The following is a 22,634-nucleotide window of genomic DNA, read 5'->3' on the forward strand; positions in this document are numbered from 1 at the left end:
TAAGGGCTGAAAAATGACTGCTAGAAATTTATTACTTGCAGGAAAATTACTGCTTGGCTATGCCCATTGGAACATGGCTATGTCCATGGGAACACAGGCTGTTACCCATAGGAACATAACATTCTAAACAAGCTTTCTGCTTCTGTAACCCTGCTTATGCACCTGACCTGTAAGTTGACAGGTAGTCAACTTAGAAAGATAGCCCTTTGTGTTTAGACAGAATGAAGAATGAGATTTTGGGCTTAAAAACCCTGTACTTCTGCATTTTGCTGCTGCTTAATTTGGGGTCTGCGTACCCCTGGCAGACCTAGCTGGCTGAATAAAGAGTGTTTCCTATAACTGACTGAGTTCCGGTGGTCCATCTGTCTTTCGGGGGCTGGTGGCTACAACAGCACCAGGGAAAGGAATTCCAGGAAACAGAGGTCAGCCAAACCAAGTTGACAGTCACCATAATTAGCAGGAAGCAGCCATTCATGCGCACATTGAAATGCCTGCTGAGGAGACCATGTCTGCACTTGCGTGGATTTGAAGTACCTGGGCTTCTTGTCTATGAATGCTCTAGTGATCAGCACCCAGCACCTGGTGCCTGGCTAGGGAGAGTCTGGAGCCACCACCAGCAAGCAGGAGCACAGAAGTGCAATGATGCTGGGCTAGGCCAATGGCACTCTGATTTTCAGAAAGGGGAATATTTTGGACTGAATGTTTGTGTTCTCCCTGAATTCTATGTTGAGATCCTAATCCCCAATGTGATGGTATTAGGAGGTGGGGCCTTTGGAAGGTGATTAGGTCATGTGTGGGATTAGTGCCCTTGCTTTCTCTCTGCCATGTGAACACACAAGAAGACAACTGTTCGTGAACCAGCAAGTGAGCTCTCACCAGATGCAGGATCTTCTGGCACCTTCATCTTGGATTTCCAGCCTCTAGAACTGTGAGAAATAAATGTTTGTTGTATAAGCCACCCAGACTATGGTATTCTGTTATAGCATCCTGAGATGACTGAGACAGGGAAAGAGGCAGATTTCATATACACAGACCAGAGAGCTGTGGTGCATCCTTAGTGAGGCTGGAGGGTGGACAACTCAAACATTTAGGTGCATTCTGGGGGCTCTGGACAGGAAGAAAAATGTATGCTGAGCTAGACATGAGGTAAGCGTGGGCAGGAGAGACTGGCCCCACTCAGGAAGCTGCCAGCAGGGCAATTAAGAAACTCAGGGGAGTGTAGTAGACCTGGGTTAATGTGCAGACCCTAGAGCTGGAGGGAGGAGCAGGCACCTATGTGCACCTCAGCCACGCTGAGCACTGGTGTCCCTCCTGGTTGGCTATGTGGTCTGTTCCCTTAGAGATGTGGGGAAGAGTGAACGGGGCAGCAGAAACTGGGTGAGGGGATTCAGGATAATGTTGCTGCCATGGTCAAAGCTGAGGCAGAGAGCTGGAGAAAAGACAAAAATGCCTGTGACTCAAATAAAGAACAAAGCTACACTCCAATACCTTCTGAGGGAGAAGGCTTGTTTACACAGAGATGGGGGAGGCCTTTTTCTAGCTTTACATGGTCATCACTTGACCCTGAGTAGCGAGTTGGGCCTGGCTGCCTAACATCTGCCATTTTCTTACAGCTGAATACCCCACCCACATTGGGAAGGAGTTGAGATGTAGGAGTTTCTGTCTCATCCAAAACCAGGGTTCAAGTTTTTGTAGTCAGGTATCCTCCTCACTGTTCTCTGATCTTTTCGCACAAACGGTGACATCTGTTTGTATGACCAATAAATCCAAGTAACTTATTAGCACAAAACAATCAGTAAAATTTATTCATTTATTTGTATTTCTCATTTATTCACTTACTCAAAAAATATCAAATGAACATCTGTCAGGCCTGTTGTTGGTGGCTAGGGACACAAGGGGAGGCAGGCAGGAAGGTTCCCACCACAGGGAGCCTGCGTTTCACATTCTGCAGGGCAGACAGACAACACCAAGTAGATCGACCCTTAGTGCATTTCATTTGTGGAAGGTACTGGATCATAAGGTATTTGATGAATGCTGTGTGTAGAAGGAGTCTGTTCTGCTCTGGGGCTCATAGAAGGAGTCTGTTCTGCTCTGGGGCTCACGGGGAAGGCTTCCTAGAGAAAAGAAGGGTTAAACTGAAGGGGCAGAGAGGAAATGTGTGGTGAGAAATGAAAAATAGCTCAGCATGGCCAGAGCTTAGTCTAGCTCTTTGAAGACATGATAGCTAAGGCATCCAATAATGATAATGATAATATTAGCAAATTCTTATTGTTATAGGCTGAATCTTGCCCCACCAATCCTATTGTATTATGAATTTTGCTCCATGCCATTGAGGCCCCTGCATTGAAATATCTATGTTCAGAACCAGCCCACCCAAACCTTATAAATATCCCACCTTTGCCTTTCCCTTCTGACACTGCTCTAGAAGCCTGTGGCTTCCCTCAGTGCAGGGAGCAACAAACCTGACTTTGCGTGATCAACAGGGTACTTTGGCTGTCTCTTTGGGGAGATGGCAGTCAGCAGTAACTTGTCTGGCATCACAGCTAGTGAGTGATGGAACTAGGACGGGACCCTCCTAACCTGGCTGCGGCATCTGTACCTGCAACTTCAGTGCCTGAGGGTCAATCAGAGGAAGCTCACAATTCCTGAGTCCATCAATCTCTGCCCAACCCTTCCTGGGTGAGCAGTTAGCTTCTTGGAGACAGCCATCCCACCGTTAGGGGGCCAGTGGTAGAGGCTTTGTGGTATAGAAGAAATGAGGACTCTGGATTGACACAGACCCAGCTCATTCATTGACCAGCTATGTGACTTTGAGCAGGTGACCCAACCTTGCTGAACTTCGAATTTCCCATCCTCAAAATGGGGATAATGGGCCATGGCTCACATGGTCATGGTAAAGATTGAAAAGGGTAATGTTCATCAGGTGTTTGTCACATGATAATCCTCCAATAAATCGTATATTTAATACTTCTTATATGGAGTTGATACTTGCTTCCTAGTTTGCTTTCTCTCTCCCCCATCATATAACTTGCTGTTTCAACAAGCATGGACTGGTTCTCACAAGTTAGACATTCTAGAACTTTAAGTAAACCCTTCTTTCCAGAGTCATTTCATTCCTTTAACCTTTGTCCTCAAGTCGGTGGAGTTAAAGCAACTCCAGAAACATACGCAGGGCCATTTCAGGCTTGAGGTTGTTTCTATAGTTTGTAGTTGAAAAAAGACACTCCATCACTTCTGGAGAGGCTCATTTCTAAGTAAAAAGAGCACTGGACAAGAAACCAGAGGCCTCCTGTTTGTTACTACTCATCTGTGCACTGACCTCTTCACATCAATTTTATTAGGAAATTTGAGAACAGACTCAGCTTGCTCTTGGAGAGGCCCTCCTATCACTTCTACACCCAATGCTCTGCCGCACATACAGAGGTTTTATTCTCTTCGCTCAGCTAGAAGGAAGTTTGACAAATCACATTGAAGCCAAGAGGTTCCAGAAAGAAGGCAGAGCTGGGATGTTGAGAGCGGGGAGGGAATGATGCATGTTCTCACATAAAATATGGTCGTGAGAACATCAGTGATGTAAACTAGGTGGACAATGTGCAGGACACTGGGTCTGCAGCTAGCAACAGGAAGGGGAGGCAGTGACTGATCTCTCCTGTGGGCCATAGCTGCTCCTCCCACAGTGTGGCCTGGATAGCTCACTTTCATTGACAAGAGACATTATATATTTGCAGAGTATGGGCTCAGTCTCCAGGAGTGTCAGGTGCTTGCCACCTCAGCCTGGGCATTTTGATGAAGGTGGTGCTCCTATTCCTCACCCCCAAACTACAAACAAAAATGAAAGCCTTCTGAATTTCCCAAGTCAGGGAAATATACAGATCTTTAACTGAAAACAGATGTGTGGATATGTCTCTTTATCTGCTTACAGGTCTCTTTCTTCAAGGAGATGGGATCTTAGTCAAATGGTTTCCATCAATTAACACCATAGAATGTTAATAGCAGGGCTCTGGTGGGAGATGTTGCTGATGATAGGGAGGGCAGGGTGAAGTGCAGCACTGCTGGGAGCTTGAGGCTCGTGTCCATGCTCCTTCAAATTGGCCATTCAGGCTCAGAAATATGTATGACCACTAGGTTCTGAAAAAGGGCCATGTATCAAGTCTCCCCTAATTATCAATGAGAATGTCAGTAGCCTTTGTCTAGTGGACAAGAGGAAAGCGGCCCTGGAGCCCTGCCAGTGGACTTTCTCGGAAACCTGTGGATTCTGGGGACATGTGAGCACACACTCTGTACCTCCACCCCTCTAATGGAGTGGCAGTACTGTCTTACCTTCCCTCCAACATTGTATGAGATCTACTTGCTCCATATTCCCACTAGCACCTGGTGTTCTCGGTGTCAGAGTGCAGTGTACACTCTGATAGGTGTGTGCTGGTATCTCGCTGAGGCTTTCATTGGCATTTTCCTACTGCCGAATGATGAATATCTTTTCATATGCTTACTTGGCACTTGTGTATCCTACTTTGTGAAATATCTCTTGTTTTTTGGACATTTTTAAATTGGATTGTTTGACCTTTACTGATGAGTTTTGAGAATTGTTTGTTTATTCTAGATACTAGTCCTTTGTCAGATATGTGGTTTTCACATCTTTACTCCCAGTTTCTAGCCAGCCTTTTTATCCTTTTAACAGGATATTTCCTAGGGCAAAAATTTTTATTTTGATAAAGTTAAATTTATCAATTTTTCCTTTCATGAGTTGTGCAAAGGATTCTTTGCCTAGTCCTAGACTCTGCAGATTTTTCTCATGTTTTATACTAAAAGTTTTATACTTTATGTTTTACCTTTAACCCCATGATCCATTGTGAGGTTTTTTTTTTTTAATGTATGAAATATAAGTCCAGGCTCATATTTGCCCGTGAATGACCCAGTGCTCCAGAAACTTTGTTGTAAAAGCATCTTAAACATTTAGAATGGGCAACATCACCCTTATACGGAGGTGCTGGATGTAGAAGTGCTGTTGAGGCTCCAACAGCCCTTAAAGCCTCTGCTCACCAAGGATCACACAGTTGTTGGTGCTATGGACCCCAGTGACCTGAGGTGATGAGTCACCATGCCCCTCCCTACCTGATCTTACCACATATCCTTGAATTTGGAATCTTTGAACATTAGGCTTGGGTCACAGCACACTGCAACTTAGCCCCACTCACAGGTGAAGGTCTTTCCTCGCCAAAGCCAGTCAATAAATCTGGAATAGATGACACCTTATTCAAATGGGAAGATGTGTACACAAGGCTATAGGGATTATGAAAAATCAGAAAACATGACATTACCAAAGGAACAAAATAAACTTCTAGTAACTAACCCCAAGAAATGAAGATCCATGAGTTGCCTGACAATTCAAAATAATTGTTCTGAAGATCAGAAAGATACAAGAGCATGCAGATAAACACATAGTAAAACTGGGGAAACAATATTAGAACAAACAATACCAGAAGTTCAACAAAGAGCTAAAAAACAACAATGACAATAATTTAAAAAACCAGAAATTTTGGAGCTGAGGAATAAAATAGCTGAACTAAAGAATTCACTAGAGAGCTTCAACAACAACTTGACCAATCAGAAGAAAGAGTCAGTGAGCTTGAAGACAGATCAATTGAATTTATCCAATCAGAGGGGCAAATTAAAAAAAAGAATGAAAAAATCAAGAAGATCTGTGGGACTTAAGGGCTACCTTTAAGAGAAACTACATACTGATCATTGGCATTCTGAAGGAGAAGAGAGGGAGAAAGGGGTAGACAACTTCTTTAAAGAAATAATGGCTGCGAACTTCTCATACATGAGAAGTGATTCAGACATCCAAGTTCATGAAATTCATATGTCATCTCAAAATTTCAATCCACATTATAAAACTGAAAATCAAAAACAAAGGGAAAAATAAAAGAGCAGCAAGAAAAAAAAATCTCATACAAAGGAATCCCCAAAGGCTATCCACAGATTTCTCAGCAAAAATCTTGAAGGCCAGGGCAGAGTGGGATGATACATTCAAAATACTGAAGAAAAAAAAAGACTACTGCAACCAAGAATACTTTACTCAGCAAAATTGCCATTCAGAAATGAAGAAAAGATAAAGACTTTCCTGGATTTGGTGGAAACATGGTGGAATGAGAGACATCCCTAGATCTCTCCCCTTGAAACAACAATAAGCTGAACATCTAAAACTCAACAAAAAACACCAAAATTGCATACCAGCACTTCAGAGCATGGGATCTGCGCATAAGAGCTACCACAGGTCAGAACCCTGGGTGTCAGGCAGTAGACTGGGAGTAATAAAGAAGCTGCCTCTCACAGCCACCAAAGCTCCCTTTAGGAAGAAGGAAAGGGGTGGAGGCACAGTGACTTTCCTAAAAAATCCTGCCTGTAAGTGCTGGGCTTGTACGAAGCTGACTGGAGGGCCCAGTCATCAGGGCAGAAAGTGGAGAAATGAGGTGAGACCACAGAGAAAAAACAGCTGAATTTTACCAGCCTTGGTTGCAAAACTGAGGCTGAGCCGCAGCCCCAACTCCCAACGCCGAGGGCTCCTCCTCTCCATGCCCTCTGAGACCAATCACTGCGGAGCCCCAGGGAAATCTGAGCAAACACTGCCAAGACTGAAGCTACCTCTCCTAGCCTCTGGAGCTCTTGCAGGAGGAGGGGGAGGGGAGAAGAAGCATGAGTTCCTGAGGCAAGTTCCCTGAACAGCTCTGCCTTGGAAAGCTGTGAGCTGTGGCTGGCCGGATGCAGGGCAGTCATCAGGGCAGAAAGCAGAGAAGCGGGGTGGGACTGCAGAAGAACAACAGTTGATTTTTGCTAGGGAGGGTTGCAAAACTGAAGATAAGCCACAGCCCCCAACCCCAACCCAGAGGGCCCCTCCCTCCCCCCATACCTTCTGAGACCAATCATCGTGGAGCCCCAGATAATCTGAATAAATGCTAACAAAACTGCTAGGGATCCAAAAGCTTAATGCCACCTACTGGAAACCAAAAAAGAGCGTCTTCTTTGCAGCGGGCCAAAAAAACCCAACTCTTTATTTAATAAATCTTTCTGGGGAAAAAAGCAAAATACACTTCCATTAATGCCCAGGTGGAGAAATAGTCCATTAAACATCATGAACAACAAAGGTGACAAGGCATCTCAGAAAGAAAGAGAAAAATCTCCAGAAAATAAGCTTACAGACATAGAAATATGTGACTTAAATGACAGAGACTTCAGGATGGTACTTCTGAAAAAAACTCAATGAGATCTAAAACAAATCATATCAATAATTTTATGAATTAAAAAAATAACTAGATGAGCAGAGCAAGGAGATCAAAACCCTCAAAAGGAACCAAATAGAACTTATGGAGATAAAGAACACACTGCAAGAGTTGAAAAATGAAATAGCAAGCTTGGGAAATAGAGTTGACCAAATGGAGGAAAGGATCAGTGATATTGAAGACAGGAATCTAGAAATAAATCAGAAGGAAAAAGAGAGAAACTGATGAATGAAAAATAATGAAAGAGAATTACAAGAACTATTTGATACCATCAGGAGAGGAAACATAAGAATAATGGGCATTCTCGATGGGGAGAGAAAGGAGCAAGGACTAGAAAGTATTTTCAGACAAAGAGTTGATGAGAACTTCCTAAAGATAAAGAATGAGCTGGAGTTTGGAATTCAAGAAGTCAACAGAACACCTAATTATCTCAACCCCAAAAGGCCTTCACCAATACACATTGTATTATGGTTATCAAAAAATAATAACAAAAATAGAATTCTCAAAGAAGCCAGTGAGAAGAAAATGGTAACATATAAAGAAAGGGAAACCCATTAGATTATCCTCAGACTTCTCAGCACAGACTTTACAAGCCAGAAAGGGGTGTAATCATATATTTAAACTATTAAGTGAAAGGAACTACCAACCTAGAATAATGTATCCAGCTGAGCTCTCCTTTAGATATAGGGAGAAATCAAGACCTTTTTAAACATACAAAAATTGTGGGAATTCTCTACTATGAGGCCTGCACTACAGGAAATACTGAAAAAGGTCAGCTCCCCTAAACAAAACAAAACTACAACAACAACAACAACAACAACAACAACAAATCCATAATTAAGAGTTAAGTGACTATCAGGCAAATAGAAGTAGAGGAGTACAACCCTTAGTAAGAGCAGGGCATTACAGCTTAAATAATAAGTGAATTGTTATAACAAGATAGTAATGAATGTTCAACATACATAGAGACAAATTGAGACAACAATAACTGAAAAGGGGAGGATTCAAAAATCCAAATTCACAAAGAGGAATGGAGATAAGACATTCACAGAAGAAAATAGACAACTGTATATATATAACTATTCTTTACATACTCGTAATGGTAACCATACACCAAAGATTCAGAACTGAAATATATACATGAACCAAGAAGAACCAGAGGCAAAACTCACAAAAGCCAACCAAAATAAAGAAAACAGAACCACATGGACAAGGAAGCAATGGAAACACCGAGCTACCAGAAAGCAAAATATAAAATGTCTATAAAAAGACTTCGTATTTCAATAATCACTCTAAATGTAAATGGAATCAAATCACCAATAAAAAGTCACAGACCTGCAGAATGGATCAAAAAACAAAACCCAACCATATGGTGCCTCCAGGAGACACATCTCAGCTCCAAAGACAAATATAGACTCAAAGTAAAAGGGTGGAAAACGATATTTCAAGCAAATGACATTCAGAGGAAAGCAGGAGTAGCAGTGCTAACATCAGACAACATAGAAATCAAAATAAAAAAGGGAAAGAAAGATACTGAGGGACACTACATAATGATAAAGGGAATCGTGTACCAAGAAGACATAACACTTATTAATATCTAAGCTCCCAATCAGGGAGCCCTGAAATATGTAAAGCAATTACTAATAGAACTAAAGGGAGAAACAGACCGAAACACTATTGAAGTAGGGGACCCCACTGTAAGATATGGACAGATCATCCAAACAGAAAATTAATAAGGAAATAATATCCTTGAATGACACTTTAGTCCAACTAGACATAATTGACATTTAAAAAGCTTTCCATTTCAAAACAGCTGCTTATATATTCTTCCCTAGTGCACATGGAACATTCTCAACAATCAACCACATACTGGGACACAGAATTGCCTCAACAAATATAAGAGGGTTGAAATGATACCAACCATATTCTCTGATCATAATGCTTTGAAACTTCAGATCAACTGAAAAAAGAAAGCAGGAAGAACCACAAATACATGGAGGTTAAACAACATGCTACTGAAGAATAACTAGTTCAGGGAAGAAATAAAAAGAGAGATCAAGAGATACATAGAAATGAATGATGATAGTCCAACATATCAAAGCTTTTGAGGACAGTTCATATCATTACAGGCCTATCTCTAAAAACAAGAACAAGCCCAAATACACAACCTAATGCTTCACCTTAAAAAACTAGAAAAGGAAGAACAAATGAAGCCTAAAGTCAGAAGAAGGAAAGAAATCACCAAAATTAGAGCAGAAATAAATGGAATTGAAAACAAAAGAACAATAGAAAAAATAAATGCAACAAAGAGCTGCTTCTTTGAGAAGGTTAATAAAATTGATAAACCCCTGGCTAGATTCACTAAAAAAAAGAGAGAGAGAGAGAGAAAAGACACAAATAAACAAAATCAGGGATGACATAGGGGAAATTATGACTGATATTACAGAAATACAAAGGATCATACAAGAGTACTATGAAAAAGTATATAATGCCAAATTTAATAACCTAGAAAAAATGGACCAGTACTCAGAAAAATATAATCTTCCTAGACTGAATCAAGAAGAAGTGGAAAATCTAAAAAGATCGATTAGCAATATGGAAATTGAAACAATCATCCAAAACCTACCAAAAAATAAAAGTCCAGGATCAGATGACTTCACCAGTGAATTCTATCAAACATTCAAAGATGATTTAATACCTATTCACCTCAAACTCTTACAAAAAATCGAAGAGGAGGCAATACTTCTCCACTCATTTTATGAGGCTAATATTACTCTAATACCAAAACCTGGTAAGGATAGCACAAAAAGGAAAACTACAGACCAATATCTCTCATGAACACAGATGCAAAAATCCTAAATAAGATACCAGCAAACCGAATACAGCAACATATTAAAAAGATTATGCACCTCGATCAAGTGGGCTTCATACTAGGGGCACAAGGATGGTTCATCATACACAAACTGATTAATTTGATACACCATGTAAACAAATTAAAAAAATAAGAATCATATGATCATATCAATAGATGCAGAAAAAGCCTTCGACAAGATACAGCATACATTTATGATCCAAACACTTAACAAAATTGGTATAGAAGGAAAGTGCATTAACATAATAAAGGCCATCTATGACAAACTCTCAACCAACATTATACTTAATGGTGAAAAACTAAACACTTTCCCTCTAAGAACAGGGACAAGGCAAGGCTGTCCACTATTGCCACTGTTATTCAATATAACATTGGAGGTCCTAGCAAGTGCAATCAGATTAGAGAAAGATATAAAAGGCATCCAAATAGGAAACAAAAAAGTCAAACTGTCACTATTTGTGGATGACATGATTCTCTATAAGAAAACCCTAAATACTCCACAAGAACACTACTTGAAACAATAAGCAAATACAGTAAAGTATGTGGATACATATCAATGTTCAAAAATTCATAGTGTTCCTATATGCTAACAATGAAGTTTCAGAAAGAAGTGGAAAAAATAATTCATTTTGCAATTGCAACAAAAGAATAAAATACCTAGGAATAAATTTAATGAAACATATGAAGGACCTATATAATGAAAACTACACGACCCTATTAAAAGAAATCGAAGAAGATACAAAGAAATGGAAAGATATTCTGTGTTATTGGATTAGAAGAATCAATATAGTCAAAATGACCATATTACCTAAAGCATTATATGGGTTTAATGCAATCCCCATCAAAATCCCATCAGTATTTTTTTTTAAAGAAATAGAACAAAAAATCATCAGATTTTTATGTAAATACAAAAGACCCCAAAATGCCAAAGTCATCCTGAGAAAAAAGAATGAGGTTGGTGACATCACTCTTCCCAATTTCAAATTATACTAAAAAGTGATGGTAATCAAAACAGCATGGTATTGGTAGCAAAACAGACACATGGACCAGCGGAACAGAATTGAGAATCCAGAAGTAAATCCATATTTATATGAGCAAATAATTTTTGACAAAAAAGCCAAAAATATACAGTGGTGAAAGGAAAGCCTCTTTAATAAATGGTGCTGGGAAAACTGGAAAGCCACCTGCAAAAGAATGAAACTAGATGTTGTCTATCACTACACACCAAAATTAACTCAAAATGGATTAAGGACCTGTATTTAAGACCTGAAACAATAAAATGTATAGAAGAAAACATAGGAACTAAACTCAAGGACCTTGAACCTAAAGAGGGTTTTATGAATTTGATCTCAAAGGCAAGGGAAGTAAAACCTAAAATAATTGAATGGGACTACATCAAACTAAAAAGTTTCTGTTCAGCAAAAGAAACCATCAACAAGGTAAAGAGACAACCATCTGAATAGGAAAATATATTTGCAAGCAACACCTCCGATAAGGGCCTAATATCCAAAAATATACAAAGAACTCATACAACTCAATCACCACAAAAATACAAATGATCCAATTAAAAAATGGGCAGAGGACCTGAACAGACATACAAATGGCCAACAAATATATGAAAAGATACTCAATATCAACTAGTTATTAGGAAAATAAATGCAAATCAAAACCATAATGAGATACCTCTTAGAATGGCTATAATCAGTAGGACAAGCAATAACAAATCTTGGAGAGGATGTGGAGAAATAGGAACCCTCATACACTGCTCGTGGGACTGCAAATTGGTACATCCACTATGGAAAACAGTATGTAGATTCCTCAAAAAACTAATAATTGATCTGCCATATGATCCAGCAATCCCTCTACTGTGTATTTACCCCAAAGATTTGAAAACTCATATCTATAAATTTATTTGCACACCAATGTTCATAGCAGCATTTTTCACAGTGTCGAGGACATGGAAGCAACCAAAGTGTCCTACGATAGATGATTGGCTAAAGAAGCTGTGGTAGATATATACAATAGAATATTACTCAGCCATAAGAAGAGATGAAATACTGCCATTTGCAACAACATGGATGGAACCTAGGATAATCATGCTCAGCGAAATAAGCCAGACCGAAAAAGTTGAAAACCACATGATATCACTTATATGTGGAATATAAACCTAAAAGCAACAAATGAGCAGGACAAACATACAGAGACTCATGAACATGGACTATAGACTAGTGGTTACCAGAGGACTATAGGGTACTGGTTACTAGTAGGGTGGAGGAGGATAGCAGAGGTAGACAGGGTAAAGGGGATCAAATATATGGTAGCTGAAGGAAACTGGACTTAGGGTGGTGAACACTCAATAGAATATACAGATGTCAAATGATAATGTACACCTGAAAATTATATGATTGTATTAATCAATGTTACCCCAGTAAAAAAACAAAAACAAAAACAAGATAAAGCCTTTTCCTAAAAAAAATGGAGGGAGATCACCACCACTAGGCCTGCCTTGCGAAAATGAGATAACTGAGTACAAGCTGAATGAGATAACACATCACAACTCTTAGGATGGCTATCATCAAAAGGAGAAGAAAGAACACATGCTGGTGAGGATGTGGAGAAAAGGGAAATCTTGTGCACTGTTAGTGGGAATGTAAATTAATGGAGCCATTATAGGAAGCAGTATTGAGGTTCCTCAAAAACTAAAAAAATGGAACTATCACATGGTCCAGCAATTCCACTTCTGGAAATTTATCCAAAGAATATAAAAACACTAATGTGGAAATATATGGTAGCCCTATGTTAATTGTAGCATTATTTATAATAATCAAGATATGAAAACTACCTAAGTGTCCATTGATGGATGAATGAATAAAGAGAATGTAGTACATTTATACAATGGAATATTATTCAATTATAAAAAAAATCAAGTCTTGCTATTTGTGACAATATGGAAGGACCTTGAGGGCATTATGCTAAGTGAAATAAATCAGACAAAGACAAATACTGTGTAAGATCTCTTATATGTGGAATCCGAAGAAGTCTAACTCACAGAAACAGTAGAGGGGTAGTTAGTTGCCAGTGGCTAAGAAGTGGAGGAAATGAGGAGCTATCAGTCAAGGGATACAAACTTCTAGTTTTAAGATAAATGAGTTGTGGAGATCTAATATATAGCATGGTGATTTCAGTTAATATTATATACTTGAAAGTTCCTAAGACAGTAGATCTAAAAAATGATAATTATATGACATCATAGAGATGATAGTTAACACTAGACTAGGGTGGGAATCATTTTGCAATATATGTGTATCAAATCAACACATTCTACCCCTTAAACTAACACAATGACATATGTCAATTTTATCTCAACAAGGCTGGAAAATATTTTTTGATGCATTAATCGCTCTATTTTAAAATTTATATCTCTGATATCTGAATCACTTGTATGTTTGTTTCTACTGTCTGATTTTTCCTATTTTTGGTATGCTTGTTAGTACTTGTTTGAATACTGTGTATTGTAAATGAAACATGGTATTGGCTCTAGATGACATTATTTTCCTCCAGAAAATATTTACTCTATCCTCCAGTAGTGATATGGAATAAGGATAAGTCTTTTTAATTTTGTCAATGGCTGCAGTGCCTTGGGCCATGCTCCAAACTTTTTAAGGGTTGGTCTGCCTATGGTGCATCCCTTCTTTTAGGCTATTGCCTGTCTAGCCAATAAATCACCTAGAGTATTTATCAAAATATGTCTTCCTCTGTGCATCAAGAACTCCAATTTTTATTTCCCGAGCATATGAATCTCTGATAAATAGTAATTCAGATTCTTTGCTTGATTTCTTTGTCTAAAGCTCTGTGCTATTAACAATAGGCAGGCATCTTGGAGGTTGGGGAGGAAACCAGTGCTGTGGTTTATTTAACTTTCCTGCACATCCTTACTTTCAGGGATTTAAACCACTCACATTCTGTCTTGGCAAGCTAGAACTCCATATTCTGTCTCCTCAGTGCCGTGATAATGCAGAAAGCTCTGTTGGCTTCTCCAGACTTGGAGGCCATCCTTAGCCCAGGCCCCGAGCTCATCAGCCCGTGCTCCTGAAGCTCCTTTGAGCATAGGGGAAGTGTGCTGCAGAACGCCAGCTCACTACAGAGAGCTTGCCTTCCCCCGGGACCTTGGACACTTAGGACTTACCTCTTCTGGTGCTTTAAACAGACTCTGTGTTTTGTTTTACTCTTTTGATTTATTTTATTTTTAGTTGCCTTTGACAAGAATCTTGGTCTGCTTTAAGCCTCTCTGTCATAGCCAGGAGCAGCAGTCTCCCAGAGCTTATATTTTGACCAAGGTTTACCTTACTCAAAATTTCTTAATATTTCTACTCTAGAAGAACTCAATATCTAGTTTTCATAAAATAAGACCACAAATAATAAAAAAAATGTATGGGTAAGAGATGCTCTTATACAGACAAACATGCAAATTCATGCTTCATATAAATTATACCCAGGGTTTCCTATTTTTACTGCATGCATCAGAAAACAGCTGCTCTGGATATTTTTGAGGTAATGGTATAAGTCCCAATTTAAATACAAATAGGAAAATCATATCACTGCCAAAAAAGTCTGACTTTTCCTATGCCCTGGATGGCAACCAGCTTTCACAGATATGTGGAAAAAGCAGAGTGTCCTGAAAGCACATGACCACTGTTTTAGAGTTCTGGCCTGGTCACTTAAAGTGGTTATGAGTATGTCCTCACTATATGGCTATAATTGGAGTGTTTTATACCTCCAAAAACACGTTACATCTAAGGACCCCTCTTCAGCTTTGTGAGGCAGGGAGGGTCTATAGACATGGGTGGAAGGGGCACCTCAGCTCCCAGCATGTGGAACCATGTCTGTCCCAGCACACCCACCATTCTTCACTCTGCATCTCCATCTTCTCTGGGACTCAGGCCTGCCTCTGGCAAAACCTTCTATGGCCTGTCTCCTAGATCCCCTGCCCATCTGCTGTCTCAGGGTTCTCTTATGATCCTTTAGGGCCTGTAACAGGCTTGGGAGCTTCCCTGGACCTAACCTCTTACCACCTTCTCACCTTCAACCATACCACATTTCTTGGAGTTGACCGAACCTATCAATGTCTCTCATACCTCCACTCTTCTACAACTCTGAACCCTCAATGAAAATAGTTCTCCCTCCCTTCCTGCCTTTCCAACTTTTCACAATTGAAGATACAAACTCAGAGAGGCCTTCTCAGATCCCTGGCTGGCTAAGCTGGAGATACCCATGGCTGAGACTCACAGCTGCTCTTGGCCATGGGGCTCCCTGCCCAGGATGCCATTTATGGTCCATTTAATGTCTCGCTTCAGTCTCCTGCAGTCCCTCTGCCCCTGCCTAAGGAGTGGCCCTTATTGCAGGATAGTGCTGCTGAAGTCAGCTTGCTTCCAGCTGCTTGGGCAAATCACCAGCCAGCTTAAGGAGGCAAGAGGCCTTTTATTAGGAGCTGAGATGTGGGCCTTGGCAGGATTGCAGTGGACTGCAGGAGAGTAAGGGAATAAGAGCATTGAATTTGGACCCACAGCACAAGCAGATTTGGGATGGCAAATACGAATCCAGTGGACTTAAGGATCAGAACATACCAATGTGATGAAAGCCTTGTATCCCCATCTGTGTTCGGATGGGGAGACAGAGATGCAGTGGGAAACCAGAACTTCAGCATCAGAGCCAGGATTTGAGTCCAGGTTCTGGGTCGCCCTCCTGCAGCTTGGGCCTCAAACCTGCTTTCTTTCACCCCCAGAAGATGACTTGCTGAGCAGCGCTCTGAACCTTGTGGTACCTCAAGGTTGCTAGAGAGGTTCTGCCTTAAGACTAAATGGAACCTCTCTAGCAACCTTGAGGTACCACAAGGTTGCTAGAGAGGTTCCATTTAGTCTTAAGGCAGAACCTGGGCCAAGGCTTAGAGGCTTGGAGAATCAGTGAGGGCAAGGGACTGAGGGGAAGGGGCAGAGTTGGGCCTTTGGGATAAAAGGGTTCCTTTTAATTTGGTGGCCTTGGGGCCTGAGGAAAAAAGAAACAAGGAGGGGGATAGAACAAGAGTAGGCAAAGTTTTCCCATTAGCAGAGCCAGGGAAATCTAACTGTTGTCAGCACCAGTGATTCACTTGGGGACCTGGGTGTCCCCAGGGTAGACATTTTGGCCAAGACATGGACAAAGACTGCTGTTAATGTGACATGGACCCTATTTTCTGGTCTTCTTACGCTAGTCCCTGCTCTTGCTGGACCTTCAGCTGGCCTCTTGCCACCTCTGTTCGACACCTAGACATTGGAACTCCTCAAGAGTTGCAGGACTTACCTACCCTCATCTCTGGTGTTAGAATTAGGTGAGGCTGGTATGCGGCTGTGTAGCTATCACTGTTGACACCAGGAGAGTAGAAGAGGGGTGTTCATGGAAGGGGAGGGTGGTGGGCTAGCAGGGGGAGGGTGAGGAGATGATGGGACATGCTTGCAGGACTCTTGGGGCCATCACCCAAAGCAAACCCAGCATCCTCTCCTTGGGAACCCTAGAGTCAGACAAGAGTTTCTTCCCCAGTACCTCTTCTGCTTTCTTTTTCTTCTTCTTCTTCTTCTCGAGCCAGGAAATATAATATCTGGACCAGGAAACAGGGTGGAGATGGGTCAATTAAGGAGAAGGTGTGTTTTCCTTTGGGATGCTGGGGCTTGGAGAAGTCACTCACCCACCTCCAGCTATGACTGCCAGGGGCAGAAGAATGCCGAGGCTCACAGCCCATGCGAAGTTCCTCTGAGTCTCAGCTGGGGGTGTGAAAGAGGGAGCCAGATGTTTGGGGAACAGTCAGGCCCAACTTGGCCCAGAGAGAAAGCCACACTCCTTGTTTTATTCACCCACTCAGTCACTTGTTTGCAAACACTTACTGAATCCCTATTGTGTACCCAGCACACACTGAGATGAATGAGACTTGGTCCCTGCCCTCTAGGAGGAGGACAAACAATTATGGTGCAGTGTTCAAGGGAAGCAGGACAAAACAGTGCAGAGGAGGAGTAATCTTGAGGAGGGCTATAAGCCTCAGGGTGGGGGTGGGAACTGGACTTTGAAAGACAAGTAGGAATTCAGTTCAGATAGCAAGGGGCAAAACTGTGTTCCAGGCAAAGGATACAGAATATTCAAAGACAGAAGCATGAAGCCGTCCATTGTGGCCGGGGTGTCAGGGGTTTGGGAGGTGAGTGGGAACTGCTCACGCAAGGCCTCTAATGGGGAGTGCACTTTATCTGGGGGCAACTGGGAGCCCCTGAAGGTTATAAACAGGGAGTGTCATAGGCAGATTTTCTTTGTGAGAAAAGGTTTTTGGTTGCTGAGTGAGATGTGGCCAAGAGGGGGAAGGAGGCCAGGTAGATGTTGCCATAATGTGAGTGAGAGATGAGGATATCTGAAGAAAAGGTATATATTGGAATGAAAATATGGCAACACATTCAAGAATTATGTCACATGACTTGGTGATTGCATTTACTGAGTAAGGGAGAGTACAGTTCCTGGTTTAGAAAGTTAGGTCTTGAGTGGGGCCATTTGCTAAGAGGGGCCCTGAAGGAAGAGAAGATTTGGGGGAGTGAAGATGGGTTTGGGCATGTCTTCAAGCATGATGGTTCTGAGGACCTGAGAAAGATGTCTTAGAGGTTGGTGGCTCTATGGCTCTGAAGCTGGACATGCGGAATTGAGAAATATCAGGAAGTGCTACTTTCACCAGTGATGATGGAAAGCAAGAAGAGCTCAGGGCTGGACAGAAGAGACAAACAACCCAGAAAGAGACAATCCACAATGAACTTGGGAATACAGGTAGGGGACTTAAAGGCCAGATGGGCCACCAACCACTGACCTGGGCAGATAGTTGGGTCTTTGCAGGTGAGGATGTGTGTCTTGCAGTTGGCACAGTTGATGACCTCCAGTGAGGAGGGTAGGTCTGTAAGAGGGGATAGGCAGGAGTATTAGAAAGGGCCAGGTGCCCCTTACCCCTTTCCCAGACCCAGTCCCCAAAGATACTCACCACAGGAGTTGTTGCAGGCTGCCCAGGTGGATGAGATGGTAGAGAAACTGAGGTGCTGGGGAGGCAGACAGAGCCAGGAGGGGTAGGGGAATGAGCAGGAAATGAAGCTGGGAGAAGGCTTGGATAGGCATGCAGTACATGGGCAGGGATGGGGGCTCCAGGGCAGGGTCTGGGAGGGGCTGACAACTGGACACTGCTCTCCTCCTAGGGTCGTGAAGGAGGCGAAGGGCTGAGTGTGGGCAGGGGCAGCCCCACCTCTCACCCTTATTCTTCAGCTTCTCAGGTAGCTCACTCAGCCTCTCAGAAAATAGCTTCTTCTGGATCTGAACCTCTTCCAGAAGTAATGCTTTATCTGGATGGAATAGGAGAAAAAGGATGCTTTGGTCACCTATGTCTCACTGGTCAAATGAATTACATAACTTTCTCAAGGTTGGGAATGCAAACCAGTTTTTTTCAAACATAAATTTCATAGAGCAGCACACAGAAAGATGCCGTGACTGCTCTCCATTTACAACACCTCTCCACCCCAGGGCAAGTGAATCCTCTGGGAATACTTTGAAGAGCCAGGCTTTGTTAACCCAAACCTAGGGGCCCGGGGACACTTGGCTTCCTTACCGTTTCTAAATGTCTTAATGGCTTGATCTATATGATTGAATAATTTGGCTAATTCTTCCTCCAAATGGTCCTCATCTGAGAATGGGATATGAAAGGAAGGCAAGTCAGGGGAGTAAGATCTCAGGCCAGGTAAGGGGGCCAGCCTCGATTCCTGATCTTGAGGCTGCACCTTACCAAGGTACCAGGGGTCCAGTAAGACACGACGCTCCAGGAATAAGGAGTAGAGGCTTTGCGAGAGCTCTGGAGGTGGCCCTGGGGTGCCCCAAAGAATCTGGAGGTCATAGTCTATTAATGCAGGCAGTTCTGGCCAGCAGTGGAGGCAGTTCTTTCCATAGGTGTCAGCGGCAGGCAGGAGATAGCTGAGCAGGAGAAGCAGCATCTTTTGGGGTTGTCACTTCTGTGCTTTGACCACCCTGCTTGGCAGTTCCGCATGGAATGCTGGTGCCCTATCTCCCTGGCAACCACATTCTATTTGCAGAACAAAAGTAAATTCCACAGGATGAGGCAAGGGCCAGCCATGGCAAGAACCTAGACTTTGACATCAGACAAAACCCTCCTCTGAATATGCTCATTGGTGGTAGTGGTGGAATGGGGGGTGGGTCCTCATGAGGAACAGAAATATGGTTGTGCTGCTTTGTGGCTGGTGCTCAGCTCTCCTGATGACATTTACCATGTATGGAGTAATTCAACAGTCTGAAATTTGAGAGGTAAGGAGAAAGTGTAAGGTGTATAAAGAACCTGAATCAGTTTTCCACACAGAAGTGGTCAGCCATAGGGAAGCTTATGGAACATGTATCTTTTTCATGGTGCATATAAACTGGCAGCTGTCTTGTGCCTGACCATGCTAGAGGGGCTTAGACAGCTACTCCCAGCACAGTGGAGATAGAGAGTGCAGAGTTTCAGCCAGTTCATGGAAGCACAGAGAAAAAATTCATCTTTAGGGCAGTAGTTCTTATGTGCAATGAGCAACAAAGAAAAGCACTTTCCTCACTCTTCAGTAAAGAAAAAGCCAGTGGGATCCTTGTTACTCTTCAGTTGGTAAGCTTTGCCCTTCTATGCCATGCTTCCAACGAACTTCTGAGTGGATTATAAGCAGTCAACAGCCACCAGGACTTTGAGGAATATTTTAATATGAATAAGAGACAAAAACAAAATAAAAAATTAAAAACAAAAGCAAGTAAAAACCACAGGAAAAATTAAGGTACAAAGATAACACTGTGGGAAACAGAAGACCATGTAGAACACCACTACAATTAAATAGATGAAGTATTGATTTTCCTAGAAAAAAAGAGGCTGCTATGTAAAAGAAAAAGCCAGAGAATAAGAAAGAGTTATTGGAAATTAATAATATGATATCAAGAATTTAAAAAATCCATAGAAATATTGAGAGATAAAGTTTCAGAGGTCTCCTAGACAGAATATTTAAAAAAACACAATGAGAAAGAGGGGAAAAATGATAAAATTAGACAATCGGTCCATGAAGTCTAATGTCCAGGTGATACAAGTTTCAGAAAGAAAGAACAGAGTAAATAGAGGAGAGCGAATCGTTTATAACAGAATTTGGGTGGGAGAAATTCTGTCTTACAGGGAGCAGGATGTGGAGGACAGGTATCAATGTTGCCAGAAAAAATGTATTGGTAAAGTTAGGCTGCACTAGTCAAATGGGCTCTGAAATGAGAGCCCATTGCAGAGTTGTTGCTTTCCTACTGGCTTTGGATAGTTTTGGTGTTAGGGGATTAGCCTGTTTTTTTTTGTTTTTGTTTTTGTTTTGTTGTTGTTGTTGTTGTTGTTGTTTTTGTTTTTGTTTTATTTTACTCTGCCAGTGCTTTGGAAAGGAAGGCCCTTATTTCCTGAAACTGAGGCTGGTGCTCCCTTCCATGATGCCCCAAGCAGGGTTTAGTATGCAAGGCATGCAAGCCTGCTGCTTACTGTTTTTCCCATCACTTTCGAGGTTGCCCTACCCAGCATGTGTGTGAGGGAGAAGAGAACAGGGTGCTGACAGAAACAATAGAAAAAAAGATTTTAGAATGGAAAGACATAAATTTCCAGATTGAAAGGGCCCACTGAGAAGAGATCCAATGCTAGGAATAAGAAATATCACACCTAAGCACAGAGGAGAAATAGACTATGTACAATGGACCAGTAATTAGAATGTCTTCAGGCTTCTCAAGAACAATACAGGAAAGCAGTAGACAATGGAGCAATGTTTTCATATTCTGAAAAAAATATTTCCATCTTAGAATCCTCTACTCAGTAAAATGTCAGTTAAGGAGAAAAAAGACTAAAGCTATTTTAGCCAGGCAAGGTTTAAAGGTGACCTCTATTCCCTTTTCTTAGAAAGCTGTTAAAGGACGTGACCCAACTAAACGAGCAAATCAAACAAGAAAGATGATAACATGAATGTCAGGAAATGAAAACTAGAATTATGCAGAGGGGTGAAGATACTTCTATGGTGACGGTCAATGGACACCCCAGGAGTACAAACAGTCCAAGCTGGCTTGCCCTGGGTGTGGACAGGTCTGGAGCGGGTGGTCTGTGTCAGTTTCCTCTGGGACCTGGGTTGCTCTAGCCTTTTGTTTTGAGGGTGAGGTCTTTAGAGTGCTTTGGCCTTTTGTTTTGAGGGTGAGGTCTTTACAGCACTTCGGTATGAGGCCATGAGGAAACCCCTGCTTAAATAAAGAGAGTATCCTATAAGATGAAGTTATACTTGGTAGAATTCTACCCTGAGGTTTGGGGCCAAAGCCCTAGAATATGCTAGAATATTCATTTTGTTCAGTTTATGCTTCTCCTGTGGGAAACTTGAGAAGAGGGCAGAATTCAGGTGTCACTTTGTCCATGACCCAATACCATTTTAATTCACCCTATATCCTTAGCATCAAGCAGCTAAAGTGGTACCAACTCTTCGAAGTGACATTTGAATGTAGAATCACAGACTGTGGGTTGGAACCTTTTACTCCAGCTCACTGCCTGTGGTTGACAGCTCTTCACCTATTCATTTTCTAGTTTTTACTTGCTTGTCCTGATTTCTTCTCTCTTTTCTGATTTAATTCAATTATATATTGTGTACTTGACATGAATTAGGAGTCACAATGATAAAGTTATGTTTTTCCATTTTCTTGGTGTCCTGAGGTATTAGAACTTTTATCTCTATGTTGAGATCGCATCCACCTGTTGTGCTTCCAGTTATTTGGGCATGTCTAATACCTCTGACACAGGACAGCTCATTCAGTGTCCGAAGACAAATATTAAGCTGCTTGCTCTTTTCTTCCTCATTCTAATTGCTTGCTCTCAAACCTCCCCTTCTGCCTTTGGAAGACAAAATTTGCAACTGGATTGCCTTTAACGTTGGCAAAGTTTGTTTTTGTGTCCTCCTATTTCTTCAACTAGTACCAATTTTTCTGCATATTAGTTTTCTGTTGCTGCATAACAAGCTACCAAAAACTTAGTAGCCTGAAAAAACACCCATCTATCATCTAATGGTGTCCATAGGTTAGAGGTTTGGATTTGGCTTGGCTGGGTTCATTGCTCAGTGTCTCACAAGGCTGAAATTGTGATGTTGTATGCCAAAACCTAATCACAGGTGTGGCATCCCTCATATTCACAGGGCAGCTTCAAGCTCAAAGGAAAAGGATTATACTGAGTATAGACACCAGGGAACAAGAATCTTGGAGGGCATCTCAGAATTTTTCCTACTCTACCCCTAAATCTCAATTATCTACCCTTTGGACTTTTTATGGTATCACCCCCCACATCCCCACATAATTAGTCGCCATTTGGATTAGAAAATTGTGCCTCTTCATAGACCCAATATCGTGAGAACGAGAATAAG

General features: G+C 41.7%; 1 protein-coding gene across 1 annotated transcript; it reads right to left on the reverse strand.

The window, feature by feature from the left end:
- Window positions 1-16,602: 16,602 nt before the first annotated feature.
- Window positions 16,603-19,184, reverse strand: TEX51 (testis expressed 51). Its single transcript, XM_036235851.1, is given in 9 exon segments — window positions 16,603-16,783; window positions 16,871-16,946; window positions 17,552-17,587; window positions 17,590-17,658; window positions 18,023-18,106; window positions 18,191-18,208; window positions 18,453-18,542; window positions 18,806-18,875; window positions 18,975-19,184. Coding segments are annotated over 9 exon segments (834 nt in total).
- Between the last annotated feature and the right edge of the window lie 3,450 nt (window positions 19,185-22,634).

This window comes from Rousettus aegyptiacus, unplaced genomic scaffold (genome assembly GCF_014176215.1).
Source record: "Rousettus aegyptiacus isolate mRouAeg1 unplaced genomic scaffold, mRouAeg1.p scaffold_m13_p_2, whole genome shotgun sequence".
NCBI classification, from domain to species: domain Eukaryota; kingdom Metazoa; phylum Chordata; class Mammalia; order Chiroptera; family Pteropodidae; genus Rousettus; species Rousettus aegyptiacus.